The sequence below is a fragment of the Pseudorca crassidens genome, chromosome 2 (assembly GCF_039906515.1).
Source record: "Pseudorca crassidens isolate mPseCra1 chromosome 2, mPseCra1.hap1, whole genome shotgun sequence".
Lineage (NCBI taxonomy): Eukaryota > Metazoa > Chordata > Mammalia > Artiodactyla > Delphinidae > Pseudorca > Pseudorca crassidens.
Window position 1 is genome coordinate 33,124,991 of NC_090297.1, and position 19,941 is coordinate 33,144,931.

The following is a 19,941-nucleotide window of genomic DNA, read 5'->3' on the forward strand; positions in this document are numbered from 1 at the left end:
CAAAGGGAATAAACAGGTTTCACACAAAACGAAAGATACAAATTTAAGAAAGATTACATGGGAAAATAAAGATGTGGGAAGGAGCAAACTGGGGATAACACAAAAGAGAGGTGAAGAGGTTGTCAAGGAACTCAGAAGGCTCCAGCAGAGATTTCTTTTAGCGTTTGAAATGGATAGAATATAAAACGTGCTTGAACATAAAGATGTATATGGCAGTAAGAGAGTTTAAGGCTGAGTTAATAAGTATATAGCAAAATAAACACATAACAAAGAAATCAAGATTTACTCTAAAACAAAATTTTGTACAATAAAGGAAAAGTAATCATAGTACTCTACAGTTCAACTGAGAATAGCCTATAACAAGTTACAATACAAATGAATGAATTTCAATCTAATCACAATTATAATATCATAGTATTAAGATACACAAGCATGTGTGGGTGGGTTAACGGGTAAGGAGATGAAGAGTTAAATCCTGGGTTGCCAAAAAAAAAATGAAAAGGAAGAGTTAAAGTGTGTTGTCAGTTGAAAATGCCTCAAGCTAAAAAAAAGAAAAAAAAAGCAATATAAACATTCCACTTACATATATGGAGATAAATAAAAGAATCAGCTAAATTAAAAGTGATTGCCTTTGGTGAGAAGTAAATGACAGGGGTATAGAGGGGACTGTTCGTCTTGTTTTTGTAATAATTCTTGTAGGCCTATTGTTCCTTTAGGCTATTAGCATGTATATAGCTCTGATCAAAATAACTCTTAAAAAGTGTTGTGCAGTTAAAAGAACCCCAAAAGGCTGGTAATAAAGGATATAGTGTAGCACACAGCTTTCAATCTATGATAGCTTTTAAAAAAAATTAATTAATTTTTGGCTGCATTGGGTCTTTGTGGCTGCACGTGGGCTTTCTCTAGTTGCGGTGAGCAGGGACTACTTTTCATTGCAGTGCATGGGCTTCTCATTGCAGTGGCTTTTCTTGCTGCGGAGCAATGGGTTCTAGGCGCGCAGGCTCAGTAGTTGTGGCGCACGGGATTAGTTGCTCCCCAGCATGTGGGATCTTCCCGGACCAGGGCTCGAACCCATGTCCCCTGCCTTTGCAGGCAGATTCTTAACCACTGCGCCACCAGGGAAGTCCCTATAATAGCTTTTATTGTTAACATTTGAAGGGTCTATAAAGGTAACTTGGACTAATCGTATCGTTGTATAGGTGTGGAAACTGAGGCTCAGAAAAGGAAGTGACATCAAGGTCACACAGAAAGAGCAAAGGTCCAACTGGGGTGGTGAAACAGTGATCAGTCAGGACTGCGATAGCCTGGCCAAGAACAGGAAACAGGGATACAAAGTCAAGCTGCCACTTTTCCTAGGCTATGAGATTCAGACCAAGGGAGGGATTGTCAGCTTCGAGACTGCCAGAAGAGATGGTCTACATCATTTAAACCGAAAAGTGAGGCACAGTCATGAAGCTCCCACTGCTATGAATCTTCTAGGTTTTGTTAAAAAGGCATCCAGGCACCTAAGTGATATTTAGAAGGATATGGAGTAAACCAAGCAGGTATGCAGGCACCTAGGGGGTGTGTCATGAGGCTGAAAAATGTAATCAGTATCTTCACCAAGGTGTTCATCTATCTTTACTTCCTCTTCCATGGAGCTTAGGGTCAAAGCTCCTAAGCTTTGTTCACTAATCTAATGCCACTTTTGGACTAAGCAAACCCAGTAACTAGCTGGGGCTAGATGCATAAGATACATTTGGAGAAATCACATGATAGTACCCTGACTAGAGCTGGACATAAATGCCACTGCAGGCTCTGTTGTTTTCCAAAGGTTATTTGGGGAGGAAACTATAGCTGGCCTTCCCTTCAAGTGCTAACATTCTAGGATTTGGGTGGAGACAAATTCAACTCCTAAGAAAAAGACTACCCTAACTTCCATGGGGATCATTCCAATTGCTTAGATTTCCCTAAGAAGATGTAGTATCTGCAGAGTAACAAAAGTAAGGTTTCACATATGTATCTTAATTTAGACATAAAAAATGAGTATTGTTCTTTTTAGTTACCCCACAGGGAGGCTGTATATCTATGTTTATCTATTCTAAAGGGGTAGCTCTTTTAGAGTTACCTCCATATATAGTTTACAAAATGGGAACAGATACGCACAACCAGGTGGTTACGCACCCACTTTAGTTACCAGATTTTGCTTTGAATCAAACGAGCACTGAAATACTTTCAGAGCACCAAGATTTGCCACCATCAGTGACATTAAAAAAAAAAAACAGAGCAGTGTCATACATATATGAGTGGTGGCAGAATTATTATTGTGCTGGAAGGGTTCTGGAAGGGATCACTAAAGAGGGAGCACCCCAAACTGGAAAGGATGGGTATAATTATAAACTGGGCCAGGAAGCTCCTGGTGCTGGCCCCATGTCCACCCCACCCCCGTGCCCCAGATCCCCAACGCTGAGTTCACAGAACATCTACCCAAGTTTCTTTGATTGTTTTGACAGAATGGAGGTTTCTCTGAAGTTATTTCAAAGTTAAAAAAATTTCTGTTTAAGATTCTGTTTAGATTTATAAATGGATAGGGGGCTAATTATCGGTACAGTAAAAGAGAAAATATAGACACTGGGGCCTGGGGCTTGTTGCAGCTAATACTGTGATCTGCTCTTACCTGTGGGGGCCTGCATGGCTGAGCTGGGGATGGTGGCAGCATCTTGGGGTACAGTGCTGGTATCCGGTTCAGGGGTGCTGGTTGTTGGTGAGGTGGGTGGTGGGTTCAGCAAAGTCCGAGGTTTCCTCTGTCAAAATGGATGGGGAAAAGTTTCTACCCATGATAGGTAACTTGTCTTCTCATTCCTCTATTCTTAGTACTTAATTCACGCATGAAACTGAAATACATTTGTGGATGGGACTGTTTTAATCTTTTTTTTTTTACAGTTGATATATAGTTGATTTACAATGTTGTGTTAGTTTCTGGTGTACAGCAAAGTGATTCAGTTATATACTTATATATGTGTATTCTTTTTCAGTTTCTTTTCCATTACAGGTTATTACAAGATATTGAATATAGTTCCCTGTGCTATACAGTAGGACCCTGTTGTTTACCTATCTTATATATAGTCGTGTGTATCTGGTAATCTCAAGCTCCTAACTTACCTCTCCCTGCACTTCCCCCTTTGGTAACCATAAGTTTGTTTTCTATGTCTGTGTGTCTGTTTCCTAAAAGTGTTACAACTAAGTTCATTTGTAACATTTTTTCAGATTCCACCTATAAGTGATATCATATGATATATATTTTTTTCCACACAGCGTCTTGCCCAAAGCTGCAAATACAGTAGATGTTTAATAAATATGTATAAGATTCTGGGTTTCTGTATAGCCACAGCTTAATTCACTATCTTTTCTACTGTATTCAATATTATCATCTGAAGTCCAGGTTCTTTATTAGTTAGACAGAAAAAAGCAAAAAAAAAGGAAAAAAAATGCTGTGGCTTAAGTCTACTTTGGTATTAGTTTGTTTCCCTCTGTTGAAAAATGGAAACCTCCCTTCCCCTAACTCCACAAACTACTTTCCCCTGCCTACCTCTTCAGCTTATTACCTGTCATTTCTTATCTTAAACCTTATACTCCAGTAATCTCTAACTATAGTAGTTCTCTCAAAACCTGCAGTTTTACCTGGTCCTTGCCTTGACAATAATAAACCATCCCTTTTGCCTGGAATACCCTTTCTTTTTTTTTTTTTCCTTATAAATATCTGTTTATCCAGGAAGCTTTTCTGGATAAGCTTTACTGTCTCTTTTGTGCTATTTCTGTACTTTGTATTGTTGCATTTATCACAGTGTATTGTCAATATATATTTACATACTGGTGTCCCCTATTAGCCTGGCGCTCCTTGAGGGTCTGATTCTGTTTACCATTCCTACATGGTACTCGGCATATGATAAGTGTCAATAAATGTCTTTCAATGAAGCATACAGTATAGAATACCAATAATGGGGGAAGTAATAAAAATGATTTGAGAAGAATCTAGTATCTCCTCTATGCTGGTCCAGGCAGTCTCTGGGGGAGAGAGATCTCAGAAGGCTTTTTCCAAGAAACAGTTTTCTAAAAGCCTTTCTGAATGCAAGGAAAACATAACCATTTCTGAGATCCAGAAATCCCTTCCTACTGAATGTCACATGTAGGGTCCACTGTGGGAGCTGTATAAACCTGACTGACTTCTAGGATGGCCCTGCTTGTGAAAGCAGTCATGCAAACTCTTACAGAACATTCAACACACACACAGGATATGGATGTTTCCTCTCATTTTTTGATATTGCCACAAGTAAAAATCCAAATAAGCAATGAGTCAGGGAAGAAAGGAAATACCAGTTCAACTTCATTGAGTTGGTGGTAGGACTTCATGGGGTCCCTGAAGAAACAAACCTGGTGAGTTAGGTTCCCAAATATTGTAGAAAAAAGCAGAAAGATGTAAAGCTTTATTACTATTTGAGATAGGTGCATTTACATGTATTATATCTATTCATGTATTAACGCAACTCCATTTTACTGGTGAGAAAACTGGGGCTCATGGCCGTACTCAAAGCTTTCCCAAAGTCACACAGGTGGTAACAATTGGAGATGAGATATAAATCTAAGTTTGTCTGGCCTCAAAGTCTATGCTCTTGTCACAAGACCACTTTGCTTCAAAAATGAACATGAGGGTTATATCATGGGTTAAGTAAAGGCATATACACTTACAGGAATAGGCAAAAGGACAGGAAAGGGAATTAGGGAGTCAAATGCCATGCCATGAAGTACAGTATTAGATGAGAATTACTGCTACCAGGAGGACTGGAAAGAAAGAGGACTTGGGCTACTATGTTAGGACTTCCTGAGAAAGCAGAGCTGAGGCAATCAGAGAATCATAGTTCTTAGGTTTTGAAGGATCTTAAAGGTTACTTAATCCAACTATCCATCTAACACTTCTACTTTCCACTCCTTGAAAACATCCCTCCCAGTAGTCACCTGGTACCTGATGAAATACCTCTAGTGATGGGAGATCACTACTTGCATTTTGAAATAGATTTAACTGTTCCTTTTATGTTGAGACAAAGTCTGTCTGCTTGAGTTTCTGCTCATTGGTTGTGGTTCTGTCTTTGGAACCTCAGAGACAAGTTTTCTCTGTTTTTAATCTGTCAAGGTGCCTTCACATCGTCACAAGCATGACTTCCCTGGCCTTGGAATCTTTAGAGCCTTCAGCCTCTCCTCCACAACATGAGAATGAGAAGACCGTAATAGACACAAAAATGAACCCCTGGGTTTGGGGTTAGTGGTAATAGATCAGGAGCATTATGTGTTACATAGAAGGATTAGGATGTGACATCAAGAATTCAAAACCAATAAATAAGAGATAATCTCAACTGGAACATCATCGCTAAAATCCATCCATCCATCCATCCATGCATGCATACATCCATCCATCTTGCATATACCGAACATTTCCCAAGAGATTGGGATATAGGGCACTGCAGAAGAAAAAGAGAAAAAAAGACTAGATTCCTGACCTTGAAGAGCTTATATTCGAGAAGGACTGAGGTCAGCTGGAGCTAATAAACAAAACAAACCCACCCACCCAACCAAACCTAGGGAGGAACTTATGAAATTAGAAAGGAATGCCTAGGGAGAACTGGGTATCATTTCTAAACTGGAACTCAGGTAGTCTAGTTTGGGAGGGAGTTGCAGAGAAATTCCCTGATAGTTAAGAAGTGAGTGGAGAAAGAAGCTGATGCCAAAGGAAGCCCTAGAGAAGCAGCTGAGTAGGTTTCATATCAATGGTTTCCCTAGGGAAGATACACATGGAGAACTGGTCATGACTAAAAGGTGATACTTTCAGTAACAGTGCTCAGTGAAGCTCGACCAAGGAGTCTTTTCCTACACCAGAGGTAAGTGTTAACCTCCCTCAGGAAATGTGAGAGAGTGAATGTGTGGTAGGGCAGCAGTGACCTTAGAACTAGAAGATCTGGAGACCCATCTCTGTAGCCTTTGCCATTTATTAGCTATGTGACCATAGCGAAGTCATTTCACATCTTTAAGTCTCAACTTAGTTGACTATTTAATAACATTAACACTACTCATCTCCAAGGGTTTTGTGAAGATCATGTGATATATAGTGGTGTCAGGTGCAGAGCCTGATACTTAGTAAATATTCAATAATTTTCTTTCTTTCTTCTTCTTTTTTTTTTTTTAAAAGAAGGTACAGGGACAGAAAAATAAATACATTTACAGAGTCACTTTTCTCTTTCTGTTCACATACCTGGGCATCCATTCTGGGTAGGTTAAAAACAATTAGGAGCAGGGCCTTCCATCTATGGAAGATATTAGACCAGAATTCCCATGAATGTAACTTTCAAAGTAAAAATTTGTTTCTTATCCATACGATCTTATCTGCAACATTACCAACTCCCAGGTAAGTAGCTAACGTAGGGATGACAATATAGGAGATTCTTCTTAAAAGCATATACAAGGGGGAGAACAGGGCCAGACACATCCCTTTCTAAGATGGATGGATATGGATGAGTTACCCCTTCATAACCATTTATCCCGTGCTGGCAAACCCACATTTTTACCTACCTTACTGCCAGGTTTGGGACCCCTCTTCTTTGGGAATTTCAAAGGTTCGGCTGACTTGGATGGGGTAGAGGTGGGATGGGGAATTAGGGGCTTGGGTGTCCGGCCCCGCTTCTTTCCTGGTTTACGCCCCCTCTGCCCTGGTTGAGGCTCCAAGGCAGTTTTGGTGTTGCTGTGGATGCCAGGCTTCTCAGTGTTCGCCTCGGATGCAGGATAGGGATTCTTTGGAATCACAACTGCAAGAAAAAGACTCGTTCTAACACCCCCTCTTCCCACTTGCATTCCCATCCCAGCCAGAGGGAAAAAAAGACTTGCTACTTCTGCTTGGATAGTTTTATCCCAGGAAGCTAGTTTCTTGGCATCTGACCTAAATGGTAGAAAATCTCAGAGGAGAACTGAATTTTGATCGGCCAGAATTGGAAGTTTTAATTATTTCTGGCAGATGCAGAAAAAATTAAACTGTTCTCCCCAAGGAATCTAGTTAAAGCATATAAACACAGGCTCAGAGATGGAATGGATCTCACCTACAATCTTCTCCTGCTAAGAATGAAGATCTGAGGCCCAGAAGAGGAAATGATGCCTTCCCTAGGTTATACAGTGAGTTGGGATAAGGACTTATGTTTTGAAACTGGGCCCTGACAACCAAATCAGGGATTTTCTATATCAATCTACTTAAAGTTTTAGTGTGATTATTGCAGTGAGGAGTAGTGAAACACATGGAAATATATACATTTGATAGCATATTTCCTTACCTTAAAAATCTTTGCTCCATATTACCTTTAAGGTAAAGTCCAAATTCTTTATTCTGATATCCAAAGACTTTTGTGACTCTGCCCCTGCCTTGCTCTCCAGTTATGTCTGATGTCATTTCCTATCACCCACCCCCATGTTCTAGCTCCTCTGTTTTCTGAACACCAATTCGTTCATATATGTTGAGTTCTCTATTCTTCCTGGTCAGACATACATTAGTACTCAGTTTTCAACACTCAGCTCCAGGGCCACCTCCTTACTGAGGCCTTGTCTGACTATGTCCCAACTCCATCAGTATTCCACTTACTCCAAAACATTCTGTAGACACCTATGTTAGAGTACTTTCAGTTTTACTCCAATCATTCTTCTTCTCCTTAATTGAGAATTTTTCATGGTAAGGGGTATCTAATTCATTCCACAAAGTTATTAAGCACTTACTACAGGCTATGCACTAATCTAAGCACTGGGGTAGAACAGTGAACATAACATAGTTTCCATTCTCATGGAACTTACCTCCTAGTCGGGGGAGACAGAAAATAGGCAAGTAAGTATACAGTATAATGTTAGGTAAGTGCTATGATTAAAACTAAAGCAAGGTAAGGAGACAGAGGGGTGAGGAAAGTCCTCTTTGAGGAGGTGACGTTTGCACAGAGCTCCCAAATGAAATAAAGGCAAAGCCTTATGAAGATCTGAGGAAGATCCAAGTAGAGGGTATATAACAAATGCAAAGATTCTGAGATGGAAACATGTTAACGTGTTTGAGAAATGGAAAGGAGGTCAGTGTAGCTGGAATTGAGTGAGCGAAGGGGAGAGTGGTGGGAGATAAGGTTAGAAAGGGAGTAGTAATAAGATTGTGTGGGATTTTGTAGGCCATGAAAACGAATCCAAACTTATTTTAAGTCTAAAGGGAAGCCACTGGAGGGTTCTGAGCAGGGTGTGACTGGGTGTACTTAAAAGGAGCACTCTGGCTGTTCTGGGAGGGGACAAGAATAGAACTAGGGAGACAAGTTAATAAACTAATTACAGTGGGTAGGTAGAAGATGGTATTTCTTGTGCTTCCAGGTAGGATGTTATAGATCATGACAGTGTAACATTGCTGATGCAGCAACTAGAAAAAGTCAGATAAATTATCTTTAAAAGACATTGCATTGTTGTAAAAATCGTGAGGATTAGATGAACTGGAATTCCAGACCTGGGTGGAGAGGGCTCCTGGAGTAGCTGACACTGTTTACTTTCCTGAGGACATCTGCCAAATTTGGGCATGAACCGACAGTCAGGCTTGGCCTGTGCAGAGGAGCTCCACTGGAGGAAAGAAAAATCAGAGAGGCTCTGTGACAGATTGGAACTTGAGGAGTTCCATCTGTGTGGCCAGTTTTTCCCAAGGGACATTTGCTGAGTTCTGAGCCTGCACACTGGAGCTGCAAAGCTAGGCTGAGAGCTTCTAAAAAGGCAGAGTGAAAACTGCTATAATCTTGTGATTTCAGGAGACAAGGTTCCACTAGAAGGAGGAGGTCTACCTCTAGCACAGCTGATCTCCTCTTCAAGATAAATGCCATATTTTGAAATTGTAAGGACTGAAGGGTCAAAGAACCAAGCCCCAAACCTCTCAAGGGTAGGACAATCTCTTGCAGTTTTTCAGGACTATGAAGATGGAGACCCATTAGGTTCTCAGTCGAGAGCCCAAGAGGGACCAGGTGCAAGGAACACGGATATGAACCATAGGTACAATTCAGATCTGAACTAGCTCAATCCATGATTAGACTGAGGGGATCAGGCCCTTATCCTATTAGCCTAAAGGAAAGAGGAAAGGAAGAATTCTTTCTGATGGAAAATATCAGCTGGAGTCTCAACAGTTCTTTTATATAAAATATCCAGTGTGTGTGCATGCGTGTGCGTGCGTGTATGTATATACACATGACATAAAAAGAGGCAGAACAATGTGACTGGTAATCAAGAAAAATACAGACAATAGAAGACTCATGTATGATCCAGATAATGAAGCAGACTTTAAGATAACCATAATTAATATGGTTTTAAAAAGTAGAGGAAAAGATGAACAAAATGTAAGAAAAGATAAGTAATACTCACAGAAAACTGGAACCTATATAAAAAATTAAATGGACACACTAGAATAAAAGATACAATATTAAAAATTAAGAACTCATTGGATAGATTTAAGGGCAGACAAGACCCAGCAGAAGAATTACTGAATTTGAAGAAAAATCAATAGAAAACATGCAAAATGAAGCAAAAATATGGAAAAAACAGGTTAGAGCAATAGAGACACGTGGACACAGTCAGTAGATCCAAAATATGAGTAACTATAATCTCAGTGAGAGAAGACAGAGAGAATGAGGTAAAAGCAATATTTGAAGACTAATGAAAAAAGAGCTCAGCAATCCACAAGCAGCAAAAATACAAAAAAAAAAACCCCAAAATATACCAAAACACATCACTGTTAAATGGCTGAAAATAAAATACATAAAATACAAGTGAAATGAAAGACAAAGATAAATTTTTAAAAGCAGTTAGAGAGAAAAGGATTACTCTTACAGAAGCAATTGACTTTTTAATAGAAACTATGAAAGTAAGAAGCAATAGTTTTTTGGTTTTTTTTTTTGAGATACGCAGGCCTCTCACTGTTGTGGCCTCTCCCGTTGCAGAGCACAGGCTCCGGATGCGCAGGCTCAGTGGCCATGGCTCACAGGCCTAGCCACTCCACAGCATGTGGGATCTTCCTGGACCGGGGCATGAACCCGTGTCCCCTGCATCGGCAGGTGGACTCTCAACCACTGCGCCACCAGGGAAGCCCAGAAGTGATAGTTTTAAATGATAGTTTTCAAGGGACAAAATATATAAATTGCCAACCTAGAGTTCTATGCTTAGTGAAAATATCCTTCAAAAATGAAGGTGAAATAGTATGGAAACAATCTAAGTGTCTGTCAACAGATGAACAGATAAAGAAGATGTGGTGTATATATGTGTATATATATATATGTGGTATATATATATGTGGTATATATATGTGGTATATATATATTGATATATATTGATAGATATATATATATTCCATATATATATAGAAAAGAATACTACTCAGCCATAAAAAAGTGAAATTTTTGCCATTTGCAGCAACATGGATAGACCTGGAGAGGATTATGCTACGTGAAATAAGTCAGACAGAGAAAGACAAATACTGTATGATATCACTTATATGTGGAATCTAAAAAATACAACAACCTAGTGAATGAAACAAAAAAAGAAGCAGACTCACAGATATAGAGAACAAACTAGTGATTACCAGTAAGGGAGGGGAGGGGCAATATAGGGGTAGGGGGAAGAAACAGGGTTACAATGCAATTATAAAAAATCATCTGTGTGAAACTTTTGAAAATTGTAAAGCACTACAGAATTTAAAGAATCTTTCATTCAATTAAAATTTTTTAATAAAATGAAGGTGAAATAACTGTTTCAGAAAAATCAAAGCTGAGAGAATTTGTCACTAACAGACCTAAACTACAGGAAATAAAAATGAAGTTCTTCAGGATGAAGGAAAGTAATCACAGATGGAAAAAATACAACTGCAGGAAGGAAGGAAGAGCATAAGAAAGGTCAAATATGTGGATAGATACAAGAGAATATTGACAATTTAGAAAAAGAATTTTAAAAATGGCTTGTAGGGTTTATAATATACGTATAGTTGACCCCTGAAAAACAAGGGTTTGAACTGTGTGTATCCATTTGTATGCAGACTTTTTTCAACAAACATGTACTACAGTACTGCATGATCCACCGTTGGTTAAATTCATAGATGTGGAACCACGGATAAGCAGGGCTGACTGTGAAGTTACATACAGATTTGACTGTACAAGGGGGTGGTGCCCCTAATCTGCGCATCGTTCAAAGGTCAACTGTATTAGTAAATTATATGAAAGCAATAGCAGAAAGGATGGAAGTGGGAGGGTAAATGGAGCCAAAATTTGCTAAGAACTTTGCATTATTTGGGGAGTGGCTAGAGTGCTTATTTAAGATTAACTTTAATAAGTCCAGGATGTATAATTCTAACTAGTTAAAAAATTATAACAAGAATGTATCACTAAAAGCTAAGGAGAGAGGAATGGAATAATAAAACACACTCGATTAATCCAAAAGAAGGCAAGAAAGGAGGAACAAAGAAATGAGGGAGAACTTAGGCAAAGAGAAAACAAAAAGCAAAATGCAAAATGGTAGACTTAAACCCAAATAAATAATTACATTAAATACAAATGGTTTGAATAAAACAATAAGAAAAAATTAACATACAAGACCAAAGCCCCACCCCTCACCGAACCCAATTATATCTGTTTATAAGATGGCATTGAAATAAGAAAACTTAAAATATGATGACACAGGAAGATAAAAACAAACAGATGGAAAAATATACACCCTGTGAACATTAACCAAAGAAAGTGCAAGTGGCTATATTAATATCAGACAAGACAGTCCTAATACAAGAAGTATGACTAGACTAAAAGGGACATTTCCTCAAGAGAAAACAGTCAATTCATATCACCAAAATGAAAAGGCAGTCTACTGAATGGGAGAAGATACTTGCAAATGATATATCCAATAAGGGGTTAACATCCAAAATATACAAATAACTCATACAACTCAACATCAAAAAAACAACCGGGGCTTCCCTGGTGGTGCAGTGGTTGAGAATCTGCCTGCCAATACAGGGGACATGGGTTCGAGTCCTGGTCTGCGAAGATCCCACACGCCGCGGAGCAACTAGGCCTGAGCCACAATTACTGAGCCTGCGCATCTGGAGCCTGTGCTCCGCAACAAGAGAGGCCGCGATAGTGAGAGGCCCGCGCACCGCGATGAAGAGTGGCCCCCACTTGCCGCAAGTAGAGAAAGCCCTCGCACAGAAACGAAGACCCAACACAGCCATAAATAAATAAATAAATAAAAATTAAAAAATAACAAAAAATAACCCAATTAACAAATGGGTAGAGGACCTGAATAGATATTTTTCCAAAGAAATATCACATGGAAAGATGCTCAACATCACTAATCATCAGGGCAATGCAAATCAAAACCACAATGAGATACCACCCACATTTGTCAGAATGGCTATTACCCATAAGAGAACAAATAACAGGTGTTGGCAAGGATGTGGAGAAAAGAGAACCCTCATTCACTGTTGGTGGGAATGTAAATTGGTGCAGCCATTATGGAAAACAGCATGGAGGTTCTTCAAAAAATTAAAAATAGAACTGCCATATGATCCAGTAATTTCACTTCTGGGTATTTACCCAAAGAAAACAACAACACTAATTCTAAAGGCATGTGCACACCAATGTTCACTGTATTATTGTTTACAGTAGACACAATATGGAAGCAACCTAAGTCCTCTGACAGATGAATGGCTTAAGAAAATGTGGTATATACGTGCAATGGAATATTTACTCAGCCATAAAAAAAAAAATGAAATCTTGCCATGTGTGACAACATGGATGAATCTAGAAGGTATTATGCTAAGTGAAATAAATCAGAGAAAGACAAATACTGTACGATCTCACTTATATATGGAATTTAAACAAAACAAACAAAAGAAAACAAAAACAGACTCATAGATGCAGACAGCAAACTAGTGACTGAGAGATGGGAGGGCAGCGGAGGGTGTGGCAAAACAGGTGAAGGGGCTTAAGAGGCACAAAACCTCAGTTATAAAATAAGCCACGGGGATGTCACGCACGCATAAGAAATATGGTCAATAATGCTGTAATAACTTTGTATGGGGAAAGATGGTGGCTAGACTTATCATGGTCATTGTTTCCTAATGTCTGCAAATGTTAAATCACCACGTAGTTCACCTGAAATTAACATAATATTATACATCAACTATATTTCAATTAAAAAAAACTCCAGTTAAAGTGGAAATGAAATGAATTAAAATTACTTATAAATAAATGATAATTATAGCAAAAAATAGTCAATTCAAAAGGAAGCTATAATAACCTTAAATTTATATGTACCTAATAATACAAAATATAAAAGCAAAAGTTTAAATAAGTAAAAGCAGAAACAGAAAAATCCATAATTATGCAGTGGATATTTTAACACATTTCTCTCAGTAATTGATAAGTCAAGTATGTGAAAAACAATCAAGAAGGATAGAAAATATTTGATAACACAATTAAACAACTAATAACATAAATAACTAATTAACATAGATAACCAAATAACAAATTAACCAACCAATGTAATCGACACATATAGGACACATTTTTATCAATAAAATGTTATATGGTTAGTAGTTTTCCAACTACAGTCTGGGAATCTCTGGGGGTTCTTGAAATCCTTTTGAAGGTCTATGAGATGAAAATTATTTTCATGATGCTAAAACATTATTTGCATTTTTCATTCTCATTCTCTCACAGTAGAGTTTTCAGGATGCTACAAGTGTGATATCACTCTGACAGCTAATGGAATGCGTGCCTGTATATTCTTATGTCTTAAAAAGTTCTAAGTTTTAATTTATAATATAGTGATACAGATAACCCACAAAATGAAAGCTCTTTTGGGTTAAGGATATAAAGGTTTCCTGATACCAAAAGGTTTGAGAACCACTGATCTATAATTATATTATATCACTTCCTTGCCCTTCTTTTTCCAACACATTTGCCTAGAAAAAACTCCAATCCAACTCTCTACCTGTTCCACACTTAAGACTGAGTAACTGAACATGCCAAATGTTTAACCTGATTAGTATAAACCCCAAGACTGCCCCATATACCTCCAGTAACAAACACGGAATCTGAGCTGAGCAGTGAGGAAAGTGATTTACTTTGGAATTCCTAGCGTCACATGGTAAGGTGCTGAGATCTTAGTTGGTACCCAGCACATGTCTGTATAATAAGAAAGTCAACAGATGTAAAAGAAGAACTGAACAGGGCTTTAATTGGCTTTCTGAGTGTCAGAAAACAGTTTTTCTTCTTTTTTCCCTTAAGGCTAGAAATAAAAGTCCATGACACCAACTGGCAAAGGGGTTGCTCTCTCTGGCCTGAAAGATACAGACAGAAGAAACGAACCAATTATATTTAACAGTTCTGAAAAATCAGGGCATGCTGTTCATGTATGAGTAGCCAGCAGCGAGATTAAGCTTCATACTAATTTAAAAGCTTCTTAATAATGGATTTCTTAAGCTATCCTGAGGGATTCCAGGATTTTGAAGTTTTCCCTATCAGGAAGCCCTGTCCTGCCACATTCTAACTTAATTATCCTAGTTGGAAAAAAATTGAGTTGATGTCAGGGGACCAGGGATCTAATTCTAGTTCTGTCCCTTATGGTGTGACATTGAGTTTGTCATTTAAACACAATCTTTTCTTATTTTTCCACATACAAATAATTAAGTAATTTAATGTCTGTCCTACTTCAGAGAAAGATGAGAGATGGGAATATTCTCCAACACATTTTGATGCTACTAAGGTTGACGGAATTACTCTCTTAACCAACAATACTTAGACAAAATTCTCGTACACTTGTAATTTCATGTGGCCTTCATAATCTTGTGAAGGCAGACATTATCCTCTCCTTTGACAAGTAAGGAAAGCAAGCCTCAGAGAAGTTAAGAGTGGCAGAGCCAGGCATGATTCTAGTCTTAGGGGTCTTCTCTGCACACATTCTCTCATGTAGCTGAGGAGGAAGGAAGCAATCTCTCTTCCTTCCGGAGCCCAGGAAGTGGCAATTCAAATTATATTAAGTAATTTGACCACATCAGTAAATTTCAGCTAAATTTTTCATTGAAAATTTAGAAAATGCTAAGTGTCAAGGCTTGCCAATTATCTAAGGTGAAAAAACCCAACATGATTCTTGTCCTGGAGGAGCACAATCTTGAGATGGTTAGGAGTAGATCTTTACACAATTAATCACAATTCATTGGGTATGGACTGGGATAGGGAAGATGAACCTGGAACACACTGGTCAGAAAACAATGATGGGGCCATGTCAAAAGGACACATGAGACAACTTCAAGGGGCTTCCACTGGCTACATCTGGGGCAATTTGAGCATCAAAACAAATAATGACAGTAAGAAATTGTTACTGAATAAAATAAGAATCAAGACTCCATAATTATGTAACTAAATGAATAAATTAAAAAAATAGAGAAGGAAAAACTCTTGCTTACAGTAGAACCCCAACTAACAAATGTAGAAGAAATGAGGGAATTATAAAATAGCCATTTGGGCAATAACTGATTCAAGCAACACCCATCAATGGATGCTAAAACTATTAGGTGAAAGTCTGAGGAGAAACAGGATATTTATAGTCTCAGAGTATTTACCTGCAAGATTATTAACTAATTACAAAGGAATGAAGTGAAGAAACTTGGTAGATACTATGTGAACCAAGTAATCAAAGTTACTATCTGCAGTTAGGATAAATGATATGTATCTCCAAATACAATGCTTTCAGAACACTATCACTTGTAGAGCCTTCCTGTCAAAAATGTATATCCTGAATCTAATCATGAGGTAACATCAGACAAACCCAAATTGAGAACCAGTCTATAAAATAACTGGACAAATATTTATAAAGAAATATTAAGGTCATGAAAGACAAGGAAGAATGACAGAAAACAGTTCCAGATGAATGGAGACTAAAGAGACATGACAAGTACAACTCATGATCCAGAATTTTCTTTTCCTGAAAGGTATTATTGGGACAATTGGCAAAATATGAATAAGGTTTATTGATTAGCTACTGGTACTATACTGACTTTAATTTTCTGGTTTTAATAACTAGAAGGGCTGTAGATTAGCTCTTAATACTATATCAATATTAATTTTCTGATTTTAACACTAGCACTATGTCTAGAGAAAAGTATGCCCTTGTTTTCAGAAAACATACACTAAAGTCTTTAATAGTAAAGGGACATTATGTATGCAAGTCATTGCCAAATGGTTCAGAAAAAATATGTATTATGTATTGAGAGAGACTAATAATGCAAATGTGATAAAATGTTAATAATTGGAGAATCTTGGTGAAGGGTATATGGCAATTCTTTGTACCACTGCTGCAATTTTTCTGTAAAGCTGAAATCATGTCAAATTAAAAAATTCCAGAAAAGATTCAAAATGTATACACACATAGGGTTATAAGAACCTGAAGGAGGGAGTGGCTAACTGCCAGGGAAGGACAGGGAGCAAAGGAGACAGGCAAGAGAGACTTGTCAGGTGTGATTTCAAATTAAGTGACATTTTAACTTTTTTTTTTTTTCGGCTGCGCCATGTGTCTTGTAAAGTCTCAGTTCCCCGAGGAGGGACTGAACCTGGGCCATGGCAGTGGAAGCCTGGAATCCTAACACTAGGCCACCAGCGAACTCCCTTAACTAATCTTTGAAGAATGAATGGTTCTTGCATTAGGAAAGGGCAAGGGTGGAGGGTGAGTAGGGTACTTCAGACAGAGGAGACAGTATGTAGAAAGGCATGGAACTAAAAAAGCATGGTTATATGAGGACTTGTGGGTACTTCTATGTGCCTTAAGTCCACAGAAGTGAAACAGATGCTCGAGCCAGCTTGAGAAGAGTCCACGTGACATTTAAGGAACTTTCCAGCTCTAATACATAAAGACTCTGCCAACAGACAAACGGTAGGTACCATGACTCTACATGTGGCAAAGGTAATGATGAGGTTCACTCTAAAGGCAGAAGCTCATCTAAGTTAGGGTAGTAGCACGTAAAGATGTGTATAACTGATCTCCCCTCCTTGATAAACTTGTTCTGATACATGAGCATATGTGTATCTCTAATCTTATTTCCTTGGACATTATAATGATCAATAATGTCACTAAAAGGCAGACAGAAACTGTTAAGACCGAGAATGGAGAAAGGAAGTAGTGTACAAATGGGTGTCCCTTGATGATAGTTCCTTTAAGCAAAATTACTCCAACATTTATTGAGCACCTACTATGAAAGTGGTGCCATACTATCTGCAATGGCAGTATGGACAATAATTATTGCTAATAAAATTTACTAGGGTGCATAAATAGTAGTATATACTGGCAGTAAAAACAATGAGCTTTTTTTTTTTTTTGTGGTATGCGGGCCTCTCACTGTTGTGGTCTCTCCCTCTGCAGAGCACAGTCTCCGGATGCGCAGGCTCGGCGGCCATGGCTCGCAGGCCCAGCTGCTCCGCGGCATGTGGGATCTTCCCGGACCGGGGCACGAACCCGTGTCCCCTGCAGTGGCAGGCGGACTCTCAACCACTGCGCCACCAGGGAAGCCCAAACAATGAGCTTTGAAGTCTTTCCTATGAAGCATATATTATCTTTACTTAACTGATGAGGCAACTTCAACTGAGTAACTTGGCCAAGGTCCCATAAGTAATGAGGCAGGTCTAAAACTTAAATCCAGAATGTCTAACTCTGAAGTCCTTGCTCTTTTCATCATATTAAGATTCCCTTTTACTAACTCAAGATCCATTCTTTCACTTACTTGTTCATTCATTACTCCAACAAACATTCTAAATTGAGAATACATTATGTGGTAGGCTCTGTAGTATAATCCAGGAATATAAATAAATAAAAAGGTAATTTCAATGAATGATAAGTGCTATGAAGAAAGTAAAACAGCAGTGTGATAGCCAGTGACTGAGGGATGGTCAAGAAAGGCTCTTTGAGAGGTGACATTTGAACTGACTGGCACGACAAAAAGGCATTGGGCATGTGAGGATCTAGGGCAGAGTGCTCCAGGCAGAGGAGACAGCAGGTGTAAAGGTCCCAAGAAAATAATGAAATTGACTTGTTTAAGAAACAAAGAGACCAGAGAGACTGAAGCAGGGTGAAGAGAGGAAATAATGGCATAAGATGAAGTCATAAAAATAGGTGGGGTCAGATCATGTAGGGCCTTCTGAATCACAGAAAGAACATGATCTAATTTACTTTTGAAAATGATCACCCTGGATGCTCTGTGGAGAATGGACTATAGGAGGGCAATAATGGAAGCAGAGACATCAGTTAGGATGCTGACTGTAGAAGTCCATGCAAGAGATGATGGTGTCTGAGATTAATGTGATAGCCATGAGAGTAAAAGAGGTTAATAAATACAAGATACATTTTGTAAGCAGAGCTGACAGCACCACTAAACTAGATGGCAGAGGGAAGGGAAAGAGCAATTCAGGATGAATTTTAGGTTTTTGATCATTTACCAAGATGGGGAAGACTAGAGGAACAGGAGGTTTGGGAGGAGGTAGGTTGGGAATCAAGAATCTGCTTTGGGGGCTTCCCTGGTGGCGCAGTGGTTGAGAGTCCGCCTGCCGATGCAGGGGACACGGGTTCGTGTCCCGGGCCGGGAGGATCCCACATGCCGCGGAGCGGCTGGGCCCGTGAGCCATGGCCGCTAAGTCTGTGCGTCCGGAGCCTGTGCTCCTCAACGGAAGAGGCCACAACAGTGAGAGGCCCGTGTACCGCCAAAAAAAAAGAATCTGCTTTGGCCCTATTATGTGCTAAATGACTTGTAGATATCTGGAGATATGTAGGTAGCCAAATAAACGAGTCTAGAATTCGACAGAAAGGTCAAGGGTAGAGATATAATTTTGGTAGTAATTAGCATATAGACAGTAATATAAAGACATGGGACTGACTGAAATCATTTGGGAGGAGACAGAGCATATAGAGTACAGGAGAGGGCCTAGGACTGAGCCCTGGAACACTCCAACAACTAGGGGCTAAAAAGTGGGGGAACCCAAGCCAAAGGAGACTGAGAAGGCATACTTAGTGAGACAGGAGTTGAAAATATACAGAGTGTAACATCCCAGAAACGAAGAGAAGGTAGTGTTTCAGGAAGGAGAGACTGATCAACTGTGCTGGAAGTTACAGAGAGACTGGGCAAAATGAGGGCAGAGCAGGCTTTGTCAACATGGAGGTCGCTCCCACCAAAAGACACAGATTGGCTGAATGGATACAAAAACAAGACCCATATATTTGCTGTCTACAAGAGACCCACTTCAGACCTAGAGACACATACAGACTGAAAGTAAGGGGATGGAAAAAGGTATTTCATGCAAATGGAAACCAAAAGAAAGCTGGAGTAGCAATTCTCGTATCAGACAAAATGGACTTTAAAACAAAGACTATTAGAAGAGACAAAGAAGGACACTACATAATGATCAAGGGATCGATCCAAGAGGAAGATATAACAATTGTAAATATTTATGCACCCAACATAGGTGCACCTCAATACGTAAGGCAAATACTGACAACCATAAAAGGGGAAATCGACAGTAACACATTCATAGTAGGGGACTTTAACACCCCACTTTCACCAATGGACAGATCATCCAAAATGAAAATAAATAAGGAAACACAAGCTTTAAATGATACATTAAACGAGATGGAGTTAATTGATATTTATAGGACATTCCATCCAAAAACAACAGAATACACATTTTTCTCAAGTGCTCATGGAACATTCTCCAGGATAGATCATATCTTGGGTCACAAATCAAGCCTTGGTAAATTTAAGAAAATTGAAATTGTATCAAGTATCTTTTCTGACCACAACGCCATGAGACTAGATATCAATTACAAGAAAAGATCTGTAAAAAATACAAA

General features: G+C 38.9%; 1 protein-coding gene across 17 annotated transcripts in view; it reads right to left on the reverse strand.

Moving 5' to 3' along the window:
- The window catches only part of SCMH1 (Scm polycomb group protein homolog 1), a 196,408-nt gene that overhangs the window by 37,336 nt on the left and 139,131 nt on the right, over nt 1-19,941 (reverse strand). For 16 of the 17 annotated variants that reach the window (XM_067725707.1, XM_067725718.1, XM_067725712.1 and 13 more), the window contains 2 exons: nt 6,598-6,830; nt 2,657-2,783 (listed from right to left, as the gene is read on the reverse strand). The exons of the other annotated variant lie outside the window; for it this stretch is intronic. In XM_067725707.1, the coding sequence (XP_067581808.1) occupies nt 2,657-2,783; nt 6,598-6,830 (360 nt within the window). The remainder of the gene's footprint in view (nt 1-2,656; nt 2,784-6,597; nt 6,831-19,941) is intronic. 17 annotated transcript variants of the gene reach the window in all.